The 22,230-nt window shown below is 38.6% G+C and overlaps 1 protein-coding gene across 1 annotated transcript; it reads left to right on the forward strand.

Annotated features, from left to right (window-relative positions):
• The first annotated feature begins 18 nt into the window (after positions 1-18).
• pibf1 (progesterone immunomodulatory binding factor 1) lies at positions 19-19,947 on the forward strand. The gene is made up of 18 exons (XM_030156699.1): positions 19-658; positions 785-885; positions 1,752-1,950; positions 2,039-2,158; positions 2,288-2,421; positions 3,312-3,420; positions 3,544-3,663; positions 3,765-3,826; positions 4,143-4,268; positions 4,519-4,617; positions 9,349-9,514; positions 11,919-12,069; positions 12,538-12,628; positions 14,445-14,547; positions 16,669-16,799; positions 18,059-18,143; positions 19,062-19,241; positions 19,516-19,947. The coding sequence occupies exons 1-18, from the start codon at positions 392-394 to the stop codon at positions 19,567-19,569; spliced, it is 2,298 nt and encodes a 765-aa protein (XP_030012559.1). The 5' UTR covers positions 19-391; the 3' UTR covers positions 19,570-19,947.
• The last annotated feature ends 2,283 nt before the right edge of the window (positions 19,948-22,230 follow it).

Raw genomic sequence — 22,230 nt, forward strand, 5'->3', positions numbered from 1 at the left:
CTTCGTATCCACCCGTTGAAGCTATTGAGGCGGTTAGCAGACGACAGGAGCGGGACCCTTGAAAATAACAACAACCCACTGTGTTGATTTGTCGCCACCAGCGGGTTATTTTGTTTAATTTATTATCACTTTTTCGTTAGGTTTGGTGCTTTGGGAGCAGAAGTTAAACTCCACAATTCGACTAGTGTTAAATACTAGCTAGTTAACACTATGTTTTCAGTTCTACTCGATGAAATGAATAGCTAATTTTCAACTGTAACATATGGCGATGTTCGTTCATTTAGCCGTTTCAGTTAGCTAGTTTAATCGCAGTTTATGTTTACAGAAGTCTTTGTGCTGACTGGTTAAGGCTAACAGAGAAGAAAAGGAACCCTGAGCGAAACAAAACAAGATGCCTCCCAAAAAATCCCAGCTGAAGGTGAAGGCTGCTAATGTCTCCAGCTCCCTGGACCTTGAGTCTGAGGACATCAGTCTGGAGACCACTGTGCCCACCACAGAGGATGTGTCCTCCTCGGACGAGCTCCGGAACGGCTCCCAGAAGATGACCCGCCAGCTGATCGAGAAGAAGGAGCTGCTGCACAACATCCAGCTGCTAAAAATCGAGCTTTCCCAGAAGAACTTGATCATAGACAACATGAAGGCAGACCATATGTCCAAGGTAAACAGAAGGCAAAGGGAGTATATACAGTGTTTATGTTTCGTAAAGGGGATGGGATAGTCTCATTGAAGAAATCAGATGTATACTTTTAGGAGTGCTAAGTATGTTTGTTTCTTTATTCATCAGATTGAGGAGCTGGAGGAGAAGCTGAACGATACTTTACATCAGAAACAGGTGTTGGCTTTGAGGTTGGACAGCCAGCTGAAAGTTGCTCAAGAAGAAAACAGGTGAGTGGGTGGATGGATGGTGTTACAACTCATCTTACAGTCATGGATTTAATTTAAGTTTTGTTGAATATAAAAGTTATGGATTAATTTTTGACATTCATCAGGTTTTCTCTTGGCCCTTAGAAAGTCTGTAGGAGGTCAGGCCTTAATGTGTCTGATGTATGATTTTGACAGGCCTTTAGAATTGTTCAGATTTAGTGCTCTTTGTTAAAAATAACACATTTTGAGCTTGCAGCCTGCTAAAATGGGCACCTTAGGTATTATGGCATCAGAGTAATGTGGGTAGTCAGGAAAATAAAATGCTACTGTAAATAGTCATCAGCAGACAGCCATTAAATATTTTTATGTATTTACATTTGGTGCATCACCAACATCTGGCAATAGATGTGATTGTCTGAAAAATTCTTACGTTTAATTCTGATTTATGAGGCAAACTTTGTTGCTGTTAAATCTAATTGACTAGAAAGTTTTATTTTGTTCCCCTTGTTCAGAAATTGATATTTAAATATAATTTTATCATCGCAACAAAAATCTTAATTACTAGATAGGTAACCTTGAAAATAAGAATAAAACTAATATAAAACAATCTTAAGTAGGAAGATTGTTTAGAGCAGGGGTCAACAACCCTGGTCCTAGAGAGCCACTATCCTGCATGTTTTAGATGTTTCCCTCTTCCAGCACACCTGATGGTTATTATCAGGCTTCTGCAGAGCTTGATGATAAGCTTATCATTTGAATCAGGTGTGTTGGAAGAGGGATACATCTAAAACATGCAGGATAGTGGCTCTCTATGACCAGGGTTGCTGACCCCTGGTTTAGAGTGAAGAGCAAATGGGCACGTTGCTAAAAGACACTGTTCTCACCAGGAAGCAACAAAGTCTCCGTAAACAGGAGATGGAGACCATTCTGCTCAGACAGCAGCAGCTGGAGGAGACCAACCGACAGCTCTGTGAGAAGGCAGGAGAACTCCGCAGGTCTCTGAGGGAGCTAGACATCTCCCATGACAGATACCTGGAGCTCAGGGACTTTCCCGAAGACAGACTCTCCATACAGGAATATGTAGCTGTAAGAATGAGAAAGATTTTCTTAATGCCTTTTCTAGTTTAATGGTGTTTCCTGACATTCCCACATTTTCTTTGTTCTTTGTTTTGAGATGCGTTTCTATGAGGTGGTGACTCCTCTGCGGGATGAGGTTAAGGAGCTCAGTGTGAAGAAAAGCACTTTAACTGAAGAGCTTGATATACACAGAAGTCAGATGAAGTCTTTGATGGAGGTAAAGCACCCAAATGTAAAAAAGGTTCCCACATATCTCCTTTGAAACTGTGGGAAATTGTGTCACATCGTGAAAAGTATGACTATTGTGTACCTTATGAGAATATGTGTCTGTTCTATGTGTCTACAGAGCTATGAGGAGGAACGGCGCCTTCGCACAGAGCTGGAGCTGAGGTGCCAGAAACTGACCCTTGAACTGGCTGACACCAAGCAGCGGATCCAGGAAGGAGATTACCGCAGAGAAAACTACCCTATGCTCAAACGGTTTGTTTTACAGTGAGGTCTCTTAGACAGCTCCAGTTAACATTAATCTAATTTAGGGTCCTTTCCCATCTACTCCGTCTGGTCCAGACTTCAGACTTTAGACTTTTCACTTTGATCTAAACCAAATCTTCCGGTGTGAAATCTCTTCCAGATCATGTTGTGGACCAAACAGCTGGTCTGTGGTCTAGAGGTCATGGGATTTGGATCATTGGGAAAGAATCATTAGTTCATTAATTTTCCCATATTATTATCACAACTTACCCCCAGAATGATGATAGTGAAAACTCATAATGCATATCTGAAACGGTTTTTCACTTTTGTAGAAACCTGAGAACAGTTCAAGTGGATATTTAAATCAACATAGTCAAAATCAATAAATCTGGATCAATGAACAAACCCAGAGTAATTTATCTGTAAATATGAAACTGAAGCTAACCCTCACATCTACGTTGGAATTGTTTTTATGTTTTCAGCAGATATTCTCCCTCAAAGTCAATATGTCCAGTTTTGATGTCTGATCGGTCACTGTTGACCCAAACTTTTGCTGATACATTAGTTTATAAAATGTCTTGTCAGTGCAGATGAATCTCTGACTAAAAGAGCTGGTGATTTTACACATTAAACCTCTTCATGTGTAACTTTAAATTTTTCTCAGATCACATTTTAGATGGAAGTTCTAAATTTTGATGCAACATAACTCAGTTTAATTGACATTACATTAGACTGAAATTAGATTTAATCACTCAGAACAGTTTTGTACAAGACAATTAAAAATAGCTAGGTTTAAACATCAGTTGGTGTTGGTACAACCCATTACTGTTTGTCATTTATTCAGTCACCATTGTAATGCTTGGATGAAATTTACTGACCTGTAATATTGTGATTTACAGTGAACGTGACACTTGTGAAGCAGAGCTGAAGGAGCTGAAGAGGAGGTTTGAGACCCTAGATTTATCCCACACTGCGCTGACCAGGGAGAGGAACACACTCAGCAAAGAGGTGCTTCACTCTTTTCTCTTCCTCCGTCATATATTTGTGTTTCATTCTTTCATTTCCCTGCCTTTTAACATTACACATTCTGCATATTATCTTGCTTCAGTTTTTTCACTCCCTGTCCTGCAGGTGGCGACATTGCAGCAGTCTGTGACACTTCTGCAGAAGGACAAGGAGTACCTCCACAGACAGAACATGGAGCTCAATGTGCGATGTGCACATGAGGAGGACCGTCTGGAGAGGCTGCAGGTCTGTGCAGTCCATAAACCACAAAGCTCACGTTGTATAAACGATTGTTAAATTGTGCAAAAGTCTCTAACATGTCCAAATCTCTCATTTACACACTTTAGGTACAATTAGAAGATACTAAAAAGGCCAGAGAGGAGGCTTATGAGAAATATATCGCATCAAGGTTTGGCTTCACATTTTTATTACAAGCATCCAGTCCGTTTATAGCAGAAAGACAGTGAAATTATTGTGTTTCAGTTTAAGGAAAAAAACATCAAAACATTACAAAATACACACTCTTCCTTTGTGTTGTAACAAATCTGCTTAGTATGATTTGATGTTTTCTTGTGCAAATGTTGTAACTCCCCAGTTATTTTACTATGCTGTGCTTCAGTGCATCTAAAAATGTCACTGATACAATCTGAGCCTCAGTCAGACTTGATCAAAGAAATCTTTCTGTGCCAAAAATGCTTTTCACTTGTTTTATTCTCTCACTACAGAGACCACTACAAGTCTGAATATGAGAACAAGCTGAGAGAGGAGCTGGAGAACATCAGGCTGAAAACCGGTCAGGAGATTGACAACCTGCAGAAAACCTCAAGGGAGATGTATGAGAGGGAGAACAGGTAACAGTTTCTGTGTACCGTTGAAAACTACAAAGAAATACCTATGAGTCATTTTATTCATGTGCCAAATTGATCTCAGGCAAGAAGTCAGGAGTGTATTTACTTACATTTCATGACATTCACAAGTACATGTACATGCACATTTAAAGTGAAAGACAGTTACCACCAAAGAGGATCTAAGCCTTCATAATTAGTAGTATTTTCTTAATTTGGAGGGTAATGTTTGAGTGTGTGTCTGTGTTTTGTTCAGGAACTTGCGTGAAGCCAGAGACAATGCAGTGTTGGAGAAGGACCGAGCGGTGGCAGCAGAGAGAGACACTCAGTCAAGATATGACCAACTACTAGAACAGTGAGTTTAACATTACAGAAAGAAAAACGAGACCAATGATTAACCAGCCAACCTACCCTAAAATAATATGTACATATCAACGACAGAACACAATTATTAGTATTTAAACTGTACAAATATCACATACAGTGTAAGGATGGTGTAAGGATCAAGTTAAAAAGCAAAGAAAACATGTCTTTAACACACATGCGAAAAAAGTTTACATTTTCACATTCTTGAAAATTAAGCATCGAGAGCATTTTCCACTGTGGAACATTTGTAAAGTCCAGGTTTATTTATTAAAAAAAAAAATAGTGACTAATATAATTAATTTAACATGGACACATAAAATAGACAGAGCACATAGCTACAATGTGGTAATGTTAGAAAAAGTTAAAAAATTTAAAAACATCCAGGATCCACTACTTGTCATGGATATCCTCTTAAATATAATGGATCTGTCTTTGGCCCATTTCCTACCCTTCCAAAAGATCTAGGCAATATATTAAATTAATTCAATTAATCAAGGTTTTTTTTCCTAAAATTTGTGAAAAATGTCTAAATCGCAAAATCAGGATTATGGAGAACTTAGTTTGCAATAAAAATTCCAAATGCAATCTGTTTCTTGTAATACTGTATATTTATTGTGAATATGTTTCTCCAGACATATGTATTGAATTTTAGAGAGGAAATAGTGTTTTTAAGTCATGTTTTGTCATCAGTTCTTATAGCTGAAAAACAACTAAAATCGTATACTGTCCATAAGATTGACAACTAGAAAAGCACTCGGAGAGTGCAGACCTCAGCCAAGGCAGATCAGTACCCCCCTGGACACCACCAAAATATAATCATTAGGTCTTTGTGCCAGGATCAACATTTCCTGAAAGTTTCATCCAAATCCATCCATAACTTTTTGAGTTATCTTGCTAACAGACAAACAGACAAACCCCGATGAAAACATAACCGTTCCTTGGTAGAGGTAAAAATCGAGGTTTAATTTTTTGGCCATATCGTCCATCTCTACCTCCCACTGAAGTTTCATGAAAATCACTGCAGCAATTTTGCACAGTCCCACCAGCATACTTACACGGAAATGAAAACATTATCTCCTTTTTGCAGGTAGTATGCAAATGCAGCTTCCTGATGAAGGTTTCGGTTGCTAGGCTCTTATAGTGTGTTGTGTGATTTCCTGCATAACTTGAATTCCTGAATGGAGTGCTATACTTTCTTGTGCATATGCAAATGTGATACAACAAAGGTCATGCTGTAGATTTTACCTTTTCGTCTTAAGACTGAGCTGCCACTTGGAGCTGTAGAGCAACTGGAATTCACTTTTTAGCAATCATCGTCATCTTTGACACCTCTGATGGTCTTTTAGGAGTTAATTAAAGACTTAAACACACTACAGTTCCTGGTCGTACTGTTAAGCTGGTTAGGGGAAAGGGAAAGTAATGTGACTTCACCTGAGGGCAACTGTTAAACTGTCAAGCAACCTAGGCCAGTTTGAACACTCCTCTTGTCATGCATCATATTTCACGTATATTTACTGTTTAAGTCGAGTAAAGGAGTCTATGCAGTGGCTTGTTATATGGGGGTAGCTGTATCTGATAGTCCAGGCTTCAGCTCTGCACATACTGTAAGTTTCACTAAAAACCAGGAACGCTTGCTTCTACTTCGGTGTTGGCGTGCGGTCCAGTTAAAACCTGCACATTCGTACATGCTGGGGGGGGTGCAGCAGCAGCGCCTTAGCGGTTGTGGTCTGCCGTCGCTTACTAAACATCACATGAACTCTCTGCCATAATGAACGGGGTCAGAGGACGGCATAGAGGTCAGAGTTCATGATGGGGGTGAAAGGTTTGTTTGTAGCCAGCTGGTGTCACTGACCTTAGTGCCTGTGCTGAAATACTCTGAATGCAGGTTGAGTGTGAGCTTAGAGAGATGCTGTTCTGACACTGTATTTGAGGGATTCATCTGGGATTACTTCAGTTTCTTTATTAAGATATCTTTCTTCTATTTTCTTCTTCAATTTAAATGTTTTTCTTTTGTAACTTGTTTATACCCTATAATTATCAGCATTACAGTTCAGTTTATAGTTGTGGCAGTTACATAAGTTACCCAAATGTCAACTTTTTTAAAAGAAACTATATTTTTACATTACTAATTTATTTCCTTTTGTATAGTGTTGTTGTCAAAGTTGCTTATCCCCATTGCACCTCAGGCAATTGTGCCCATCTTGTATTGCCTCAAAATGTGCCTCTGGGTCGTGGCCTTGACTGAAATTTCAACTCTTGCATTAAAGTTGCAACAGAAATATTGTGAACCAGGCTTTCATGCAGACAAACACACACACACATTTTACACCTTAAGTTTTTTTTTCTTTCCGTCTGGCTATGGTTTTTCAGTGCAGCTGAAGAACAGTTTCCCTGAGCTACATATGAAGCCAACTAACTTAGAGTTTGGTTCTCCTTTTTGGATACATGTACATTTATAGCATAATTGTAGTGTGTTGAGAATCCTATTACCACAAAGTCAGTAGGCTATTTTTCTAATCACTAATGTTGAGAGAACAAGAAAACATCTGCAGTTTCAGGTTGTCCTTAGGGTTTCTTACATCTTATTACAAATTTCAGTCCAATTTAGTAAAAAATATGCAAATATACATGTACAAATGGAGACATTTAGCCAAATTTCAAGACAAAAAAGAGGAGTTGAGCTTTTGGGAAGTTAAGTTTTAAGACCTTGATAGTAGTTTTCACAAATTTAGCATTTACATTTATTAAAAAAATCATTTTATGAATGCTATGGAATGGCCTTATTTTCACATGTGAGAAGTGGCTTTGCTTTGACTCATATTATTAACAGTTGATAACTTCAACTTCAGCTCTGGAAACTTGTGAGAAATGATTTTGCTTCTAATTTATAGAAGAAAGGTTAATGACATAATATTTAGTAATGAGAGAAAAAATGCAATACAGGTCAGAGTTGTTAGAGTCCAAATAAAACGGGAATTAATTGAAGACATGTGTTTCTAATTTTCCTTTTAGAAGTTTTGTTTCACAATATTTCGCCTTTGACACACCACCTCAGCAGTATTAGTGTTCATGTTCTGGGTTACTACTACTGACTTGACATGCCAGTCATTTCTCTAGATCCAAACCACCAGCTGTTGGTCTTTCCATACACACACACACTCACACACACCACTCTCCCTTGCACTCTCTCTGCCGCGATCACATTCCCCCTCTGTGTCGCATCACAAGCCAGCAACGACAGATGCTAGCCACAAGCCTTTAACCCCTAACCCCACGCATGCCCCTATTTTTGGGGCAAAGAATGAGGCGGACAAGCCTGAAATGGCGTCAGATGATTGTAGCTCTGAGGGACAGCTAGAATCTCTGTTTTAGAAAGCTGGAGAACAGAAGAGTTACTTTGACTAATATGACCAAAACAAAGACAAAGATCCACTTCCCTGGTTCATTTTGACTTGCAGGAGTAGAGGATACGTTGAGGAAACCCCGCGTCATGAGCCGTTAGGCAAATACTTGTAATTATTGTTTTAAAACTGTCATATTTACAGATAAATTGAACTCACAATGGTATTTGACCAGTCTCCTGTGGGAATACATTAATTTGTTTTGAAAACTTTTCCTTTGAGAAAGCAGCCGCCATTAATAAAAGAGGGCATAAAATGTCGACCATGTGTACACGTCTATCACTGTGAGCACACAGCTTAGGCCTGCACTCTATGGATGATGAAATCCTATCAGGTCAGCTGTAATCGAGAGTTATTAATATTATCCAGCCAACCTCTATGGCTTGATAGTGTCTGTGTGTGCCTGAGAGCTGCCTGAGGAAGAGCACCAACCTCTAAAAGCACCTTTCGGCTGAATTTTAAACCTGCAAATAATTACTAGTACCACCATCAATTATTTGCGGAGTAAATCTTGTCTGTTTTTAACACAAAATGTTGAAAATCAATAAATATCTAAGTTTCCAAGACCCAGAGTGCAATCTCCAAAACCTTTTTTTCAATGAACAGAACAAAAAGATGTGATGTAAAACTATGCACTTATATCACAATTTTAGGTGATTTTTGCTGAATTGTGAAACTTGAAACTAGATACTCTGAAATATGTTCTGCCTCTGTTCTTCTCTTATCTGTAATTACTAAACTCCAGCACAGGAACAACTTTCTTTTGCTGCCAAAAAGAGTCATGTAAGATCAAACGGGAACAAACATTGCTGCGAGCACCATTAAGAAAGTCACAGTGATTTAAGACTTGGCTTTCCTGCTTGGTGACTTTGTGTAACACTGCAGTTGTCAAGCTGTGATGTGAGACTGAGCACTTGATGCATAAAATCACAAACTATTCATTTCAAAAAGTAAACCAGGTTATCATTTCCTTGCCAATACTGGCATGCAATTAACCACAGAATGTAATTGTATCTGTACCAAAGACATCATCACAACATTTATTGCAAACTGTCAGACATGTCTGAGCCCAACCAGGCCTTAAAGCTGAGTTTAAACATTGTAAAAGAGTAGGTTTCTCAAGCAAGTTGGAATCATATGTCCTTTTATTCACCTTTTTAATGTCACCAAGTTAGAGGTGGAGTTTAACTGAGCTAACCCTAAAATAATCTGTTCATCTACTTTAAAAATGCCCCAAAACACATGACATCACATTTGTAATACAACGGATCTCATTCCTATTCAGTGAGGTCTTAGTTTATCCTGATTTGTCTCTCCAGGTTCCGTCAGCTCCAGCTGGGTACTGAGAGTCGGGTAGCAGAGCTGTCCAATCAGGCTAAGCTGCACTCCTTCGAAGCTGAGCGCGCTCAAATGCTCAAGGAGGAGACAGCCAACGCTCTGGCCCAGTGTCAGGTGGAGTGTGAGAAACAGCAGAAAAAACTGGAGGTAATTCAGTAGCTACTCTACATATATGCATCCTTCCACCTGCTTTGTCACATCTGGTTCTGGTTTCTCTCTGCCTCTAATTTCTGTAGGTAAATACGAGGGGGAGCTGAAAAGTTCATAGCCTGACTAAGGAGTTATTCCACAGCAATGAAACTTGGCATACATTAAATTCAACCTCTCCTGATACTAATTGCATGGTTTCCTTCCAGATAAACACACATTGGATAAATAATTTAGGACTTTGAAAAGTAGTACCAGAGACGTTTGGTGAACCATCTGTGGCACCGTGGTCTTATCAAATGTCTGCAGAAAAAGGGGTTAGCCCCCAAGGACATTCATGCTATAGGGGATGATGCTCCACCTTTATCAACTGTGCAGAACTGGGAAGAGGAATTCAAGAGGGGTAGGGAGAATGAGGGAGGGGTGAAAAGCAAGCATTTTCATGAAATGTCTGTAGTACTGCTTTTCAGAGTACTAAATTATTTATCCAATGTGGGTTTATCTGGAAGGAAACCATGCAGTTAGTATCAGGAAAGGTTGGATTTAATGTATGCCAAGTTTCATTGCTGTGCAATAACTCCTTCTTAGTCAGGCTATGAACTTTTCAGCCCCCCCCTTGTAATCATAAATGCAGATGAAATATTATGACCAGATGCTGAAACCGGTTCTTTTAGGGAGCAGTCCATGCATGGTAGTTAAAGGATAATCTAGGGTTCCTGCAGAGTCTTAAAGTCTTAAAAGTCTTGAATTTACAAATCTGCATGTAATACCTTAAAAAAGTCATTAAAAGGTTTTAATTTTGATATGGTATGTCTTAAGTTATGTTACTATAAACTTGTTTCCTGTATTGTGTTTAAATGTGTCTGGGAAATGTCCAAACTAGAAAGACAGTAACATTAGTCTGCTCAGGTCCACCCGTTCCAACCTGGCAATTTATATTGAAATTACAAACCAATTATTGCTAACTTTGCAGCCCCCTGGTGAGAAATGATCACAGAACATTCAGTTCAGTGCTTTGTAAATAAATACATTTTCCTAAATTCTAGGAGTCACAAATTTTTGCTAGTATGTCCATGAAATAGGCTGTCAAATGGACATTAGATTTGGTTCTGTTGCCCCTTTTCCACTGCATGGTAACAGTTCAGCTCGACTCAACTCTAAACTGTTTGGTACAGTGCCATCGCTTTTCCACTGCAATGAGTACCACCTCGGCACGAATGAGATGGATGTGGTCAGCGGAGTCGAAACTGTTGCGATGTCGTTTTTAGACGACATAAATCTCACTTGGTAAAAAAAACAGTAACGACGATAGATGACATCTTTCATTGTGGGTTGCTCTGTCCAGCTCTTTTTGGATGTGGTCCTTGGCCACCACACACAGAAAGGTCTGCACTTTGTTCACAGACCAAGGTGTGTTTCTTCTGCGCTTGTTCTCCATTTCAAATTCGGGCATGACGATGGCTATCTGAAGATCTTCTCTGCTGTCACTCTTGTCAGTGTATGGTGTTAGACACTCACGCCTTGTTGCACATGTGACGGCACTCCCTCTGACCAATCAGTGGCCGGCAGTGAAATTTCAGTGCTGAGTCAGCCTGGATAGAACCTTGCCAGAGGTGGTACGAAAGAAGAAGTATGGTTACCAGGTATAACCCCCAGTAGAAAAGCGCTAAAACCGTGTAGAGTCCAGCTGAGTCATGCTGGAACAGTGCAGTAGAAAAGGGGCATAAGTAGTCTTGAAAAGGTCTTAAAAAGTCTTCGATTTAACTTGTAGAAACCTGTAGGAACCCTGATAATCATCCACTCTAAAAGTGTTTGTCTGTCCATTCGTTGTACGCAGCTATTTGTCCAGCAGCTCTATCCTTATCTCTGTCCACACCCTTTTATTGAAGTTAATTGAGTGCATGTTGGCCCTGATGTCTCAAAGTACCACTCCTGCGGTCCATCTCTAAACCTGGACTTGACTCTGTTCCACTTGCTTCAAAGACATATAGGGTTGAAGATGCCCTGTACTCTATTCCATCTGAAATCACAGAAAACCTTGGCCTGACTTCATTTCCTTTAAAACTAGAGTGCATTAGTAGGCTTTAACTTGGTTTCATATTATACAGTAATCAGATTATATTACCCAGATTTTAAGAACTTTCCTCTAAAATGTTTCCTGATACTTTCTGCTTTTTTTTTTAGGTGAATATAATATTTTGAAGTAACTAAGGGGCGATGGATTGCTTAAAACTGCTTAAAAGCATTAAGAAATGGAAAAGAAACCCATTTAGAAAATACAGCCCTAATTATAGAGTATATAAGTAAATAACCTTTAGTGGAGTTAAATATTAATTAAAGCAAATGCAAAACAGTAATATTTGCTCTTCATCTCCTCGTCTTTGCTGTCTTGCTCTTCCCTCAGGTCCTTACCCAGGAGTTTTATAGGCTACAGACGTCATCGGAGAAGCGGGCAGCAGAGCTGCAAGCTCAGAATGCCGAACAGGCATCTCGACTAGAGACGTATGAAAAGCTTGAGCAAGAGTTGGACCAGGTCACCATGCAGGCTGCTGAGAGTGAGCACAGATTTAGCACTGGTTTATCCACACCATTACAGACATTTTAGTACAGTTACAAAGATAAAGGCACCAACAGACACTGATTTTGTTTTGTTTTTGTTGTTGTTTTTTTTTTTTTCCCAGATCCTTTTAAATGGAGGCTGGTGTAGTAAAATGTGTGTAATAAATAATCGGTCAGACAGCTTTATATTGAATTGAGATGTAGAGAACAATAGCGGAAAAATCTGTAATTGTTATCAGCCAATGAAAGTGGAAGGCTCCGTGAGAGAAGATGGAATATAAAACACAGAGTAGAAAGTAATTGTCTTAAGTAACAACATTTTACTGTGGTCTTTGCCAAGTCCATTTGCCAAAGCTCGACTTCGGCTGTACACTATTAAACCACACATCGGCACATGGTTATGATAATGGGCCAGATGATGTATAGACTGCACTGACAGGGTTCATGTTCTGTTCTGTTGACAGTTGAGGATGAAGAGGAGGCCGAGAGAGTTCTGTTCTCGTACGGCTACGGTGCCAATGTTCCCACAACAGCCAAAAGACGACTGAAACAGAGGTAGATGTTTCATTTATAGGTGTCTTTGGATATTAATTTATATTGAAGGGTGTCACTTGTACAGAATTGTGATCATTTCTAATACAGGATCCCACTTATGGAAAAGTAGGGAATTTGATTTCATTAATTTCAGATCTTATGTTTGTAAAGGTATTTCTGTTCCCTGACTTCTGCCCCTAGTGTGCTGTATAATTTTCAAAAATTTGTTAATTTTTAGGCTGCCAGAGGACCAAAATTATAGCCTTGTCAGTTATTGTAAGAGAGTCTATTATTATCCATTATGTTAATTTGTGTAAATGGTAATGAAGCATATTTAACATCAACTATTCTTCAAAAGTAACATGAAACTTCATTATTATTATACAGAACAAAGTGTAGATTATTTACTCACAAGGGCATGGAGAGAAAAAGGTGACCAGGGACCTAGACCAAGCAGTAAGTTTTCATGTTAACATTACACAAAGCATTAGTGTGATAGCTGCTCCTCTGCTGTGATGGAGAAGAGCACTAAAAAACTGAAATATGAACAATGGAGTTTTTTTAATAGGCGATTGTTGTTAGGTTTTCCATCTCTCCTACATACAGACGACTGCCAATGACTGTTTTCATTTTGTCCTGAGCCTGTATTTTTCTACAGTTCTGGGGATTCCAAATGTCACTTATAAATTATGAAGCCACGGAACAGTTGTCATGAAGTTCAGGAAGTAATTAGATTTTGCTTTTGAAATGCGTGCTAAAGGTGCCCTGTTGCACGCATTTCATTACTTTTGTGTAATGTCTGAAGTTCTACCATGGACTCTGTACCTTTTTTTTTTTTTTTTTTTTTTTTTTTGAAAAAATGCCTTGGTTACCAAGTTTCAAGTCATTCTAACGTGGTATAGGAAGTGTGCTGGAAGACTCAGCTCAATTTGCGCCAGTTCTTATGAATATTCAACATGCTAATCTGCTTGACTCTGATTGGCTATCAGGTAGCCAATGAGAGCCTGGCTTTTCAGCATCCTTTACCCTGTGCAAGAAGTAGAGGAACTGGTGGAAACTGAAAATGAAACTTAAGATGCTTTGAATGTCCGACTCTGGGCTTCTATGCCTCTTGTACGGCAGACCTTTCCCTTTTCACAAATTCTAACCTGTATCCACTGGTCCCCCTCCACTGCTCTATGGGCCCCCTGGGAATGGTGGGCTCCATGAATTTGTCATGTTTACCCCCCCTTTATGGCGCCCCAGCTTGCTGTATACGAAAACTGTCACTGAGCTAGACAAATTCTGTGGGCGTGATCTCACCCAGGCGACCTCATGAATAGTAATGAGCTCAGGCAGTAACACATCACACTGACCAGCTTTAATAATTGACCTGATTTCTTTGCTTATTTCTTTTCAGTGGCAATAGCAGACAGGGGAGGTAGCGGTTCATTTTCAAATACACTACATGACACAAACACCTATGGACCTAACATATTAAAAAAAAAAAAAACCAAGTAAAAACAGTTTTGTGTGGCAGGGCACCTTTAATATAATAGTAATAGTAATAATAATGAACAGGAAACACCAGTGAAAGAAATTAGCTGCAGCCCTAAAAATCTGATCAGATTCTGGTTTGAGACATGACATGAGTATGTGCTTTCTCAAATATGTAAACACATTTATGTGTTCCTCCACCTCAGTTTGTGGATCACCATAAGCATGTTTATAGTGGCAAACATCTACCTCAAACCGTTGTGGAAACAACAGTGAAAAACACACCAGTGTAAACTTGTTGGTGTAATCATGTTTTGGAATTTGTACTAACTGTGTTTTTGTTTGCATGGCTGTTACACAGTGTTCACCTAGCCCGCAGGGTGCTACAGCTCGAGAGGCAGAACACATCACTGAGGAGAGATTTGGACAGACACAAGTCACAAACAGGACAGATTTCTGAAGAGGTAAACACACACAGATCAACTTGTAAGCCTACATGGGGATTATCATCTAAGGGATAAACGTTAAATTCGTGTTGAGAGAAAATGATAATAAATCACAGCAAGTAGCTGCATGTGTCGCACACTCAAACCTGTTTTCCCACTGTTGCAAATCTTTTCAGTACAACAGATTATGGTTTTTCCACAGCTTCTATCAAAGCTGTAATGATTTATTTCATCAGACTATTACCTCACCGTCTTCTGACATAACAGTATCATTACCACACAGCCGAGCTAGTGGTTCCTTTCTCAGCACCGTCTCACACCATCACTCGGCATGGTGCTTTTAGAAAGTTAATGCCAATAGCATAACTTATCCTCACTTCAACTTTTAACAGACACCATCATCTTCCTTTATGGCCGCAATCATGGTGTCTTTCCTTTTTAATAAACACTAATCCGGGAGATAATGGAACTGCAGCAGCGTGTGAAGTCGTCAACACACACATCATCAAGTCTACTTCAAGACTGTTTGGCGCAAGGGTCATCTGCTGTTTTTTTTTTTTTTTTTTTTTTTAACTTTTGACCGAGTCTCACAATAATCCTGTTTAATCTTTGAGACCGCCTTTCAGGAAAATGACAGCTTGTTTGGTGAGAGAACCAACACCGCAGTCCTCACATGAGCATAGTGAGAACTTGGCTTCTTAGTACCTGTCATACATGTTGACACAGTGGAAAAGAGTGGCGAAAACCGTGACGGTTATACTCTTCAATCACCCAATAAGTCACTGTGCCAATCATTGAGGCTTTTGTTGTGTTTAGTACTCCATGTGCACTGCGACTTTAATATTGGGTGTGTTTATTTTTCCTGTGCATGACTGTGTGTGAAAGTCACGTGTCTGCTACTCGTGTTGTGGTGTGAAAATTACCCAGTAAGCTTTCAACCTGGGAGAATGACAGACCCAGCAGCCACTGTACTGGCTTGTAGGTGTTTCTTATTACTATCCCAACAGGACTACAGGTTGTGCAAGACAGAATAGGGAGGCTGGTCTGATCTAACACCAAGTAAGCCAGGCATTCAACTGTCAGCTATGATTGACTGGCACTTGTCTGGAATACCTCATGATTCATCGAGTATGAAAAGAAAGGGTGAAAAACCATAGAAGAGCAAGGGTGTTAACCACTTAACCACCCACACAGACGTTCTGACTAACTAACTATTGTCCTTCCCCTCCCACCCACTTCTACTCGCTACTTTCTGGCTGTAAAATGGGATTAATGTATAACACGATAACTTCATTTTATTGTTTCCCAGATTTAAAACATGGTAGTGACTGAGTCATGGAGTATTAGCCGTATGTAAATTTATAAGTGGGCTCAATAAGGTGTAATTACATTGATTTACAGATGAATAATTGCAGCACAGATAAAGCTGAGGTGTGGATTTAACAACCCGACACCATTTATGTGTTCTTTAACTTTAATTATACTCTTATTTAAAGAAATAACATGAGCTAACCTTTTAGAATTGCACAATGTCATTGAGTAGAAATACATTTTACAGTGTAATCATTTGGGTAACTGGATCTTTTAGAGACATAAGTCAAGTCACTGAAACACAAACAAACCACTGTGTTCCATTCCCAATATTTAATAATATCTTTATGATAATATTTGAATTAGTGTTGCATAATAATGAATGTGTGTCTGTACAGGTGACGTATCTTCTCTTCGTCTGCCTGCTGGTCAGCACTGCCAGTTTATCTTTCACATGTGCGTGCACAGCTTTGGGTGCAGTCGGTTTGATTCATCTTATGTCAGGAAACTCAAGAGATGATTCACTGTGCATATTTCAGAGTCATTTATCTTTTGGTTTAAACAGGAACTTTCCAAGTCAAAGTGAAGTCACAAGTCAGTCAGTGTCAAACTCCAGTTTAAAGTCTTTTTTTTCTTTTTTTATTTAAAAATGTAAATCTACTCTAAGTCCAACAGATTTTTGACTCAGCCTGACTCAGTTAAACAGCACAAGAGAGTCTGATCGTCAGCTGTCCTATTAGTCCCGTAAAGACAGATCGAGTTGGGGCCGATAGTCGAGTCAATCCAATCGTTGCTATAATTATTCAAGTATGTGCATTTGTTCTACAGTTATTGGCAGCCAACCAACTGTTGCAGCAGACACAACAGCCCTACAGCTACCTGATTGACACAGTGCGACAACGAGATGCACAGATCAGCTCATTGAAGGAACGCGTGGTGTCACTTGAGGATGATGTCAGGTACAAACATGGAATCAACCTATATCGATATGCAGGAAGACACTAACCTTAAAAAACCCTTTCTGTCCTTTTTGTCAGTCCTGCATCCTGATTTTCTTGCTAAACGGCTTTAATTACATCTCTTACTAACTCATCAGTGCAGTGGGCCAAACCACCACACCCTTGGGCATCTTTGCAATACCCTCATCTCTTCCTCTTAGTGTGTTCTCTTCCATGTAGCTACAGTTTTCCTGTGTAAATCTGCATATGCACATTAGCGTTTCTAATGCACACATTTACCTGCCACTGACCTAAATTTCTAATGTACGCGTCTCTATCGTAACCCAAGAAATATGCAAACTGACAGACTGCAGGTTTTCTCTTGCTGTTCAGTTACTACTGAGCGCTCACCTGAGGCAAGTGGGATAGCAAGAAATCCTTTAACAAGTCATGTTTCTTCAACCACATTTCACATATATAACAAAGTTTCCCCAGGCTGTTATGTGCTGTTTCATAATCGTGACACAGCTCGTTGGAAACATTTTCTGGTCCAGTGATAAATGCTTCTTAAACTCAGACAGTAGCCTCTTCGTTAAATGTCATTACACAGATATGCTTTTAATTGATGACAAAGGTTGTTAACTGCACCCAGTTTTGACAAAATTTCCTTAGTTCAAAACCACCTGCTACTTGTGTTTCGGGTTACAAGATCTATACCTTTAAGACCTTTTCCTCCTGGGTTCTCAGTTGAAGCTTCTGTGACTACCCTGCTGTTATTGCAAGATTTGCAAGATGATTTACATTAAAGCAACCCCAACCCCCCTTAGGCACTAGCAGGCTCCTGCTTGCACTTCTTCCAGCCCCAATTAAGAACATTTGGACAATACAGTGGAAAGAAGAAGTTTTTCTCACTGGAAAAATCTATAAACCTAATAAACAGAAATGTCAGTAGATTAATCACTGTATTTCATTTAGTTTGGCTTTTAATAGTCATATGTACAATTTACCCTCTTTTGTCAAGTACTTAATCTGTCAGTGTCTTGTATCATAAAAAAGTAGCTAATAAATTTTGTAAGTAAAGAGCATTTTTAACCATCACTAACCACAGCAAATGTGGGCCATTGCTATTTTTCTTTCCCTTTATCCTAAAAAATAATTAAACTCAAAAAATGTATAAGGTGCGACAAATAAAATGACAGCTTGTGGCTTTTGTTTGAAATGAGAAGCTGGTGAATTCAGATCGTTTAACCTCTATGTTTTCATGTAACTCTCTGTCCCAGTTCACTGAGGAAAGAACGGGCAACTCTGCAACAGGTGAAGAACAACATGGCTGCTGATCTAGAGAGACTCCTCAACCACCGAGAGGTACATATGTCGAAGATGCTTGTTGCAGCAGATCCCACCTGTGTCTGCTGTTTCCGCTGTGATATAATATCCACTGTAGTAATGACAGCTGTATTCAGTGCCTCCCATTGCGTGCCATTCAATTCATCAGTTTCAAAAAGGTGAGAAGCACGAAAGTCCGGCATAACCTGCCTTGTGAATACAATGATTATTTAGCTAAAACCAACATGTTCCAGCACATGTCCACTGTCTGGGTGGGAATACTGCTGTGAATGTTGTATCCAAATGCCTGGGCTTTAACCTGTGCTTCTGTAGAAACACAAAATCAGTTCTCAAACTACTGGAAAATGTACAAACCTCATGATAACAGGTAAAAAAAAAAGAGCAGGCTTTTAAGATTCCCATTAGGTTGTGACATTTGTGTTGCAGTGTTTCCCTCAAGATTGTATATGTGTGTGTGTGTGTGTTTGTGCACGCTGTGAGTGTGTCCCCGAAGCCAGCCGTTTGCTGTATGAAGTATGTGCCCTGTCACAGACAGCTGTTGCTCAGCTTGGCTGTTTGAGATGCCACCAGGGTGTGTGTGTATGTGTGTGTGTGCTTATGCGTGTGTGTGACATGCCGGGGCTCATGTCCTCAGGGGTGATAAATAGAACCGTGAAATGGCCCAGAGTCCTCCCCTCTGCCCTGCTGCCACCCCTGCAGACCCTTGAGCTTGTTGAGCTCATTGCAGGTTGTCTTATGGTGGCTGCACCTGAGGAGTTCAGCTTTGTTCGACTTTGTTTTATCTTCTAATCTCATTGATCCGCTTCTATTTCGAATAAGAGTGTGATTTTACATGGAGTATCTTGGTTTCGCTCTAATTTCTTGACATTCTAAAGATTCACATTTATTATTTTATCTCCTTTTCCTTTCCCTGTTTTTCAACCCATGATTCTTTAGGAGTTAGCTGTGATGAAGCAGGTCCTGATCAGTATGCGGTCCAGGCAGGGAGATGATCTAAACCTGTCAGAAACAGATAAAAGCCGAGTCAGGTCCTCTGGCACAGGGAAACATCAGTCCAAGCATCTCAGCAGGACCACAGAAGAAGAGTCTCCAAACAAACCGAAACCCACTGTCTTTGTAAGTGTCTGTTTTGGCAGCACCCGAGTGTGAGTCACTCCACCTTTACCTGTCTGGACCGAGTTTAGACAAAGAACGTTTGAGCTTGGCAGGACATGGATCATATTTCATCGACTGATTTTGTTTTATTGGTTCCGTTTCATTTGGTTTTTACTAAAGACATGAAGCAATGACAAAGTTACCACTGCAAAATTGCATAACAAGTTAGAGGACAATTGTAACGCACATCATACTTTTCTAACCAACATTTTTCTTCTTTCTTCTTTATTTGCAGACAAAAAAAGAAGCTCCCGGTTGGTACCCAAAGCTAAGGCAGAAACCTAAATGATTCACTCAGTTACTTACTATTTATTGACTACTCAGGGTGTTGTGTAGTGTTTAATCTGTAAATTACATTTGTGTAAAAATTGCTGAATTTTAAAATCCTCAAATTTCTCTCATGTTTCAAGTGTTTTGTATTATTCATATAATAAAGTGCCATAACACAGGTCCAAAACTAAAGGTATTACTTTCCACAGGGTACACATTCTTCAGTAACCAACTGCCCAGGCATTCCTCCTCCTTGGCAGTTATCTGTTTTATTCGGTCTGTCTATCGTTATTTCCTCATCCTTTCCAGGGTTGCGAGGCCCGGTACCTACAAACAGACTTTACAGCAGGAACCATAGCCTTTTATTTCCTCGAGTTAAGACCCCTTCTGCTTTAAATAGAGACATAGTAGGCATACCTTAATCATTTCAGACGTGTTCTTATCGGTGTCATATTAAACTCAGCTGCAGAGCTTCAGCGCTGTACAGTTAGTTTATCTGCTCTTTCTGTGTTCACTGTCTGGATTTTTGCTCCTATATTCTAAATTTAGACCATATATTTAATATCCTCTTACCATATAAAAACAAATACAATATAGGTGAATAAAATTTACTTATATTTTTGTGTTACTTATACACCACATTATTGGCATCAGACATGTATTTATGTGCAGATCATCAGGAGATCATCAGGAGATCATCAATAACAGGTACCTCTGCTAAATTTTACACAGTACTATGCATTGAAGACTTGAAGAGTGCATTTTAATTTTGGTCACAAGGGATAATGGTTACCAGTTCAGTGATGCAAGTATATCCTCCTGAGACCCAGGAAAGTGAAAATTTGAGCTTTTTTTTTTTTTTTTACATTAAACTATTGTCTTGATTGGAAACTGCATAATGCAACAGGTTTTTTTTTTTTCAGATACATTTTTTTTTTTTATTATTATTTTTATTTATTTATTTTAATGGAATGTTCTTTGCAATGGACACCATTTGTTAGTAAAACTGTCAACAAGGACAAAAATACATTGCTGAGTCGCAGGAGGATAAATATAATATGAAGAACATTTATGAAAAGAAATGTGTTTGTTTACCATAGGAGACAAAAATACCAATTGTGAAGAAGACCATAAATAACACTGGTCTACAAGTAAAAACAAAAACTCCAGAATAAAAATAGTGAAACTTTATCAAGTTTAAGTCACTTATAAAGAAAAATTTAGTTAAAAATGTTGTTTGGCTGTAATTTAAAAATACAGTATTGGGTCAAAATGTGAAACAGAATTAATGAGTGAATGGACTAAAAAAAAAAAAGTGTCAGATCTACTTCAATACACTGTCTGCACATTACAATATATTTAGTTTTCAGGGTCTTTTCAGGTTAGAATTGAATATAATGGTCTTTATTGTCGTGTGTGTAATAAAATTAGGAATCTATTGCATAAATGTGCATAAACCAATGTATCATAACACTATCATATATATTGAAAACAACTAACCAGCACTTTTGTCACTTATTTTCCAATTCATCTTATTAAAGAATATAAGATTTAGGACATTTAATCTCTCTTAAAAATTGCAGAACACTGAAATGAAAACCCTGTGCACACATTTATTAGTTTATTGTACTAAATGGGTTTGAATTGTAAATACTGGAGACTATATATTCCATACTTTAGTGATCACTGTTGGATATGCTTCCTCTAAAGCATGGGTGTCAAACTCATTTTTAGTTCAGGGGCCACATTCAGCCAAGCAGTAAAAAATAACAATATATAAATAATGTCAACTTCAAACTTTCCTTACATGATGACAATGTTTACATCTACAAACTATCCTTTAAAACAATGTGAATAAGAGCGAGATGGATACATAGATTTACTTTATTTAATTTCCCAAACTGGGAAATTATAGTGTAGCAGCAGCATGACACGTTCAGTAACAATATAATACCACAGCACACATAACTAAAGAGAAATATTACATAAGAGCAAACACTATACACTATAAATTAGAAGTATAAGATGATCTGGATAGAATCTGGATAATTAGAATGTGCTGAAATAGAACTGTAAATAACATGAACAACGTAAAATTTCTTAAGCAAATTAAGTGCAATTTTAACAATATTCTGTCTTAGTTTATCATTTACACATGTGCATTACAACTTACAGATCACAGTGGATCTACAAATACATAACATTTAATAACAGAATATTATTAAAATTATACTTCTCTTAAGACATTTCAGGGTGTTTATATTTGTTTACGTTATTCACATTTTTTGAGAAATGATAGTTTGTTTTAGTGTAAATACAGGAAAATTACATGAAAATGTTTACCTTTACAAAGGGAAAGATGTGTGTGAAGTTGTGAGTATTTATAGGTTATTATAATATTCTACTGACCCACTTGAGGTTGAGTTGGTCTGTATGTGGAATCTGAACTAAAATGATTAACCCTTCTGTGGCGTCTGGGTCTGTAGAACCTGTTTTCATGTTTTATTAAAAGAAAAATGAGTAATTTTTTAAAGGATTTTTTTCCTCTCATCTTCATTATATTAGATTTTATTAAAATAAATAAATAAAAATGAGTAACACTTTAATTCATAACCTCCCAAGACCCAGCTATGGGTTTTCTGTCTACATTTGTGGACAAGAGTTTCACAACTTTATACAA

The sequence above is a fragment of the Sphaeramia orbicularis genome, chromosome 15 (genome assembly GCF_902148855.1).
Source record: "Sphaeramia orbicularis chromosome 15, fSphaOr1.1, whole genome shotgun sequence".
Lineage (NCBI taxonomy): Eukaryota > Metazoa > Chordata > Actinopteri > Kurtiformes > Apogonidae > Sphaeramia > Sphaeramia orbicularis.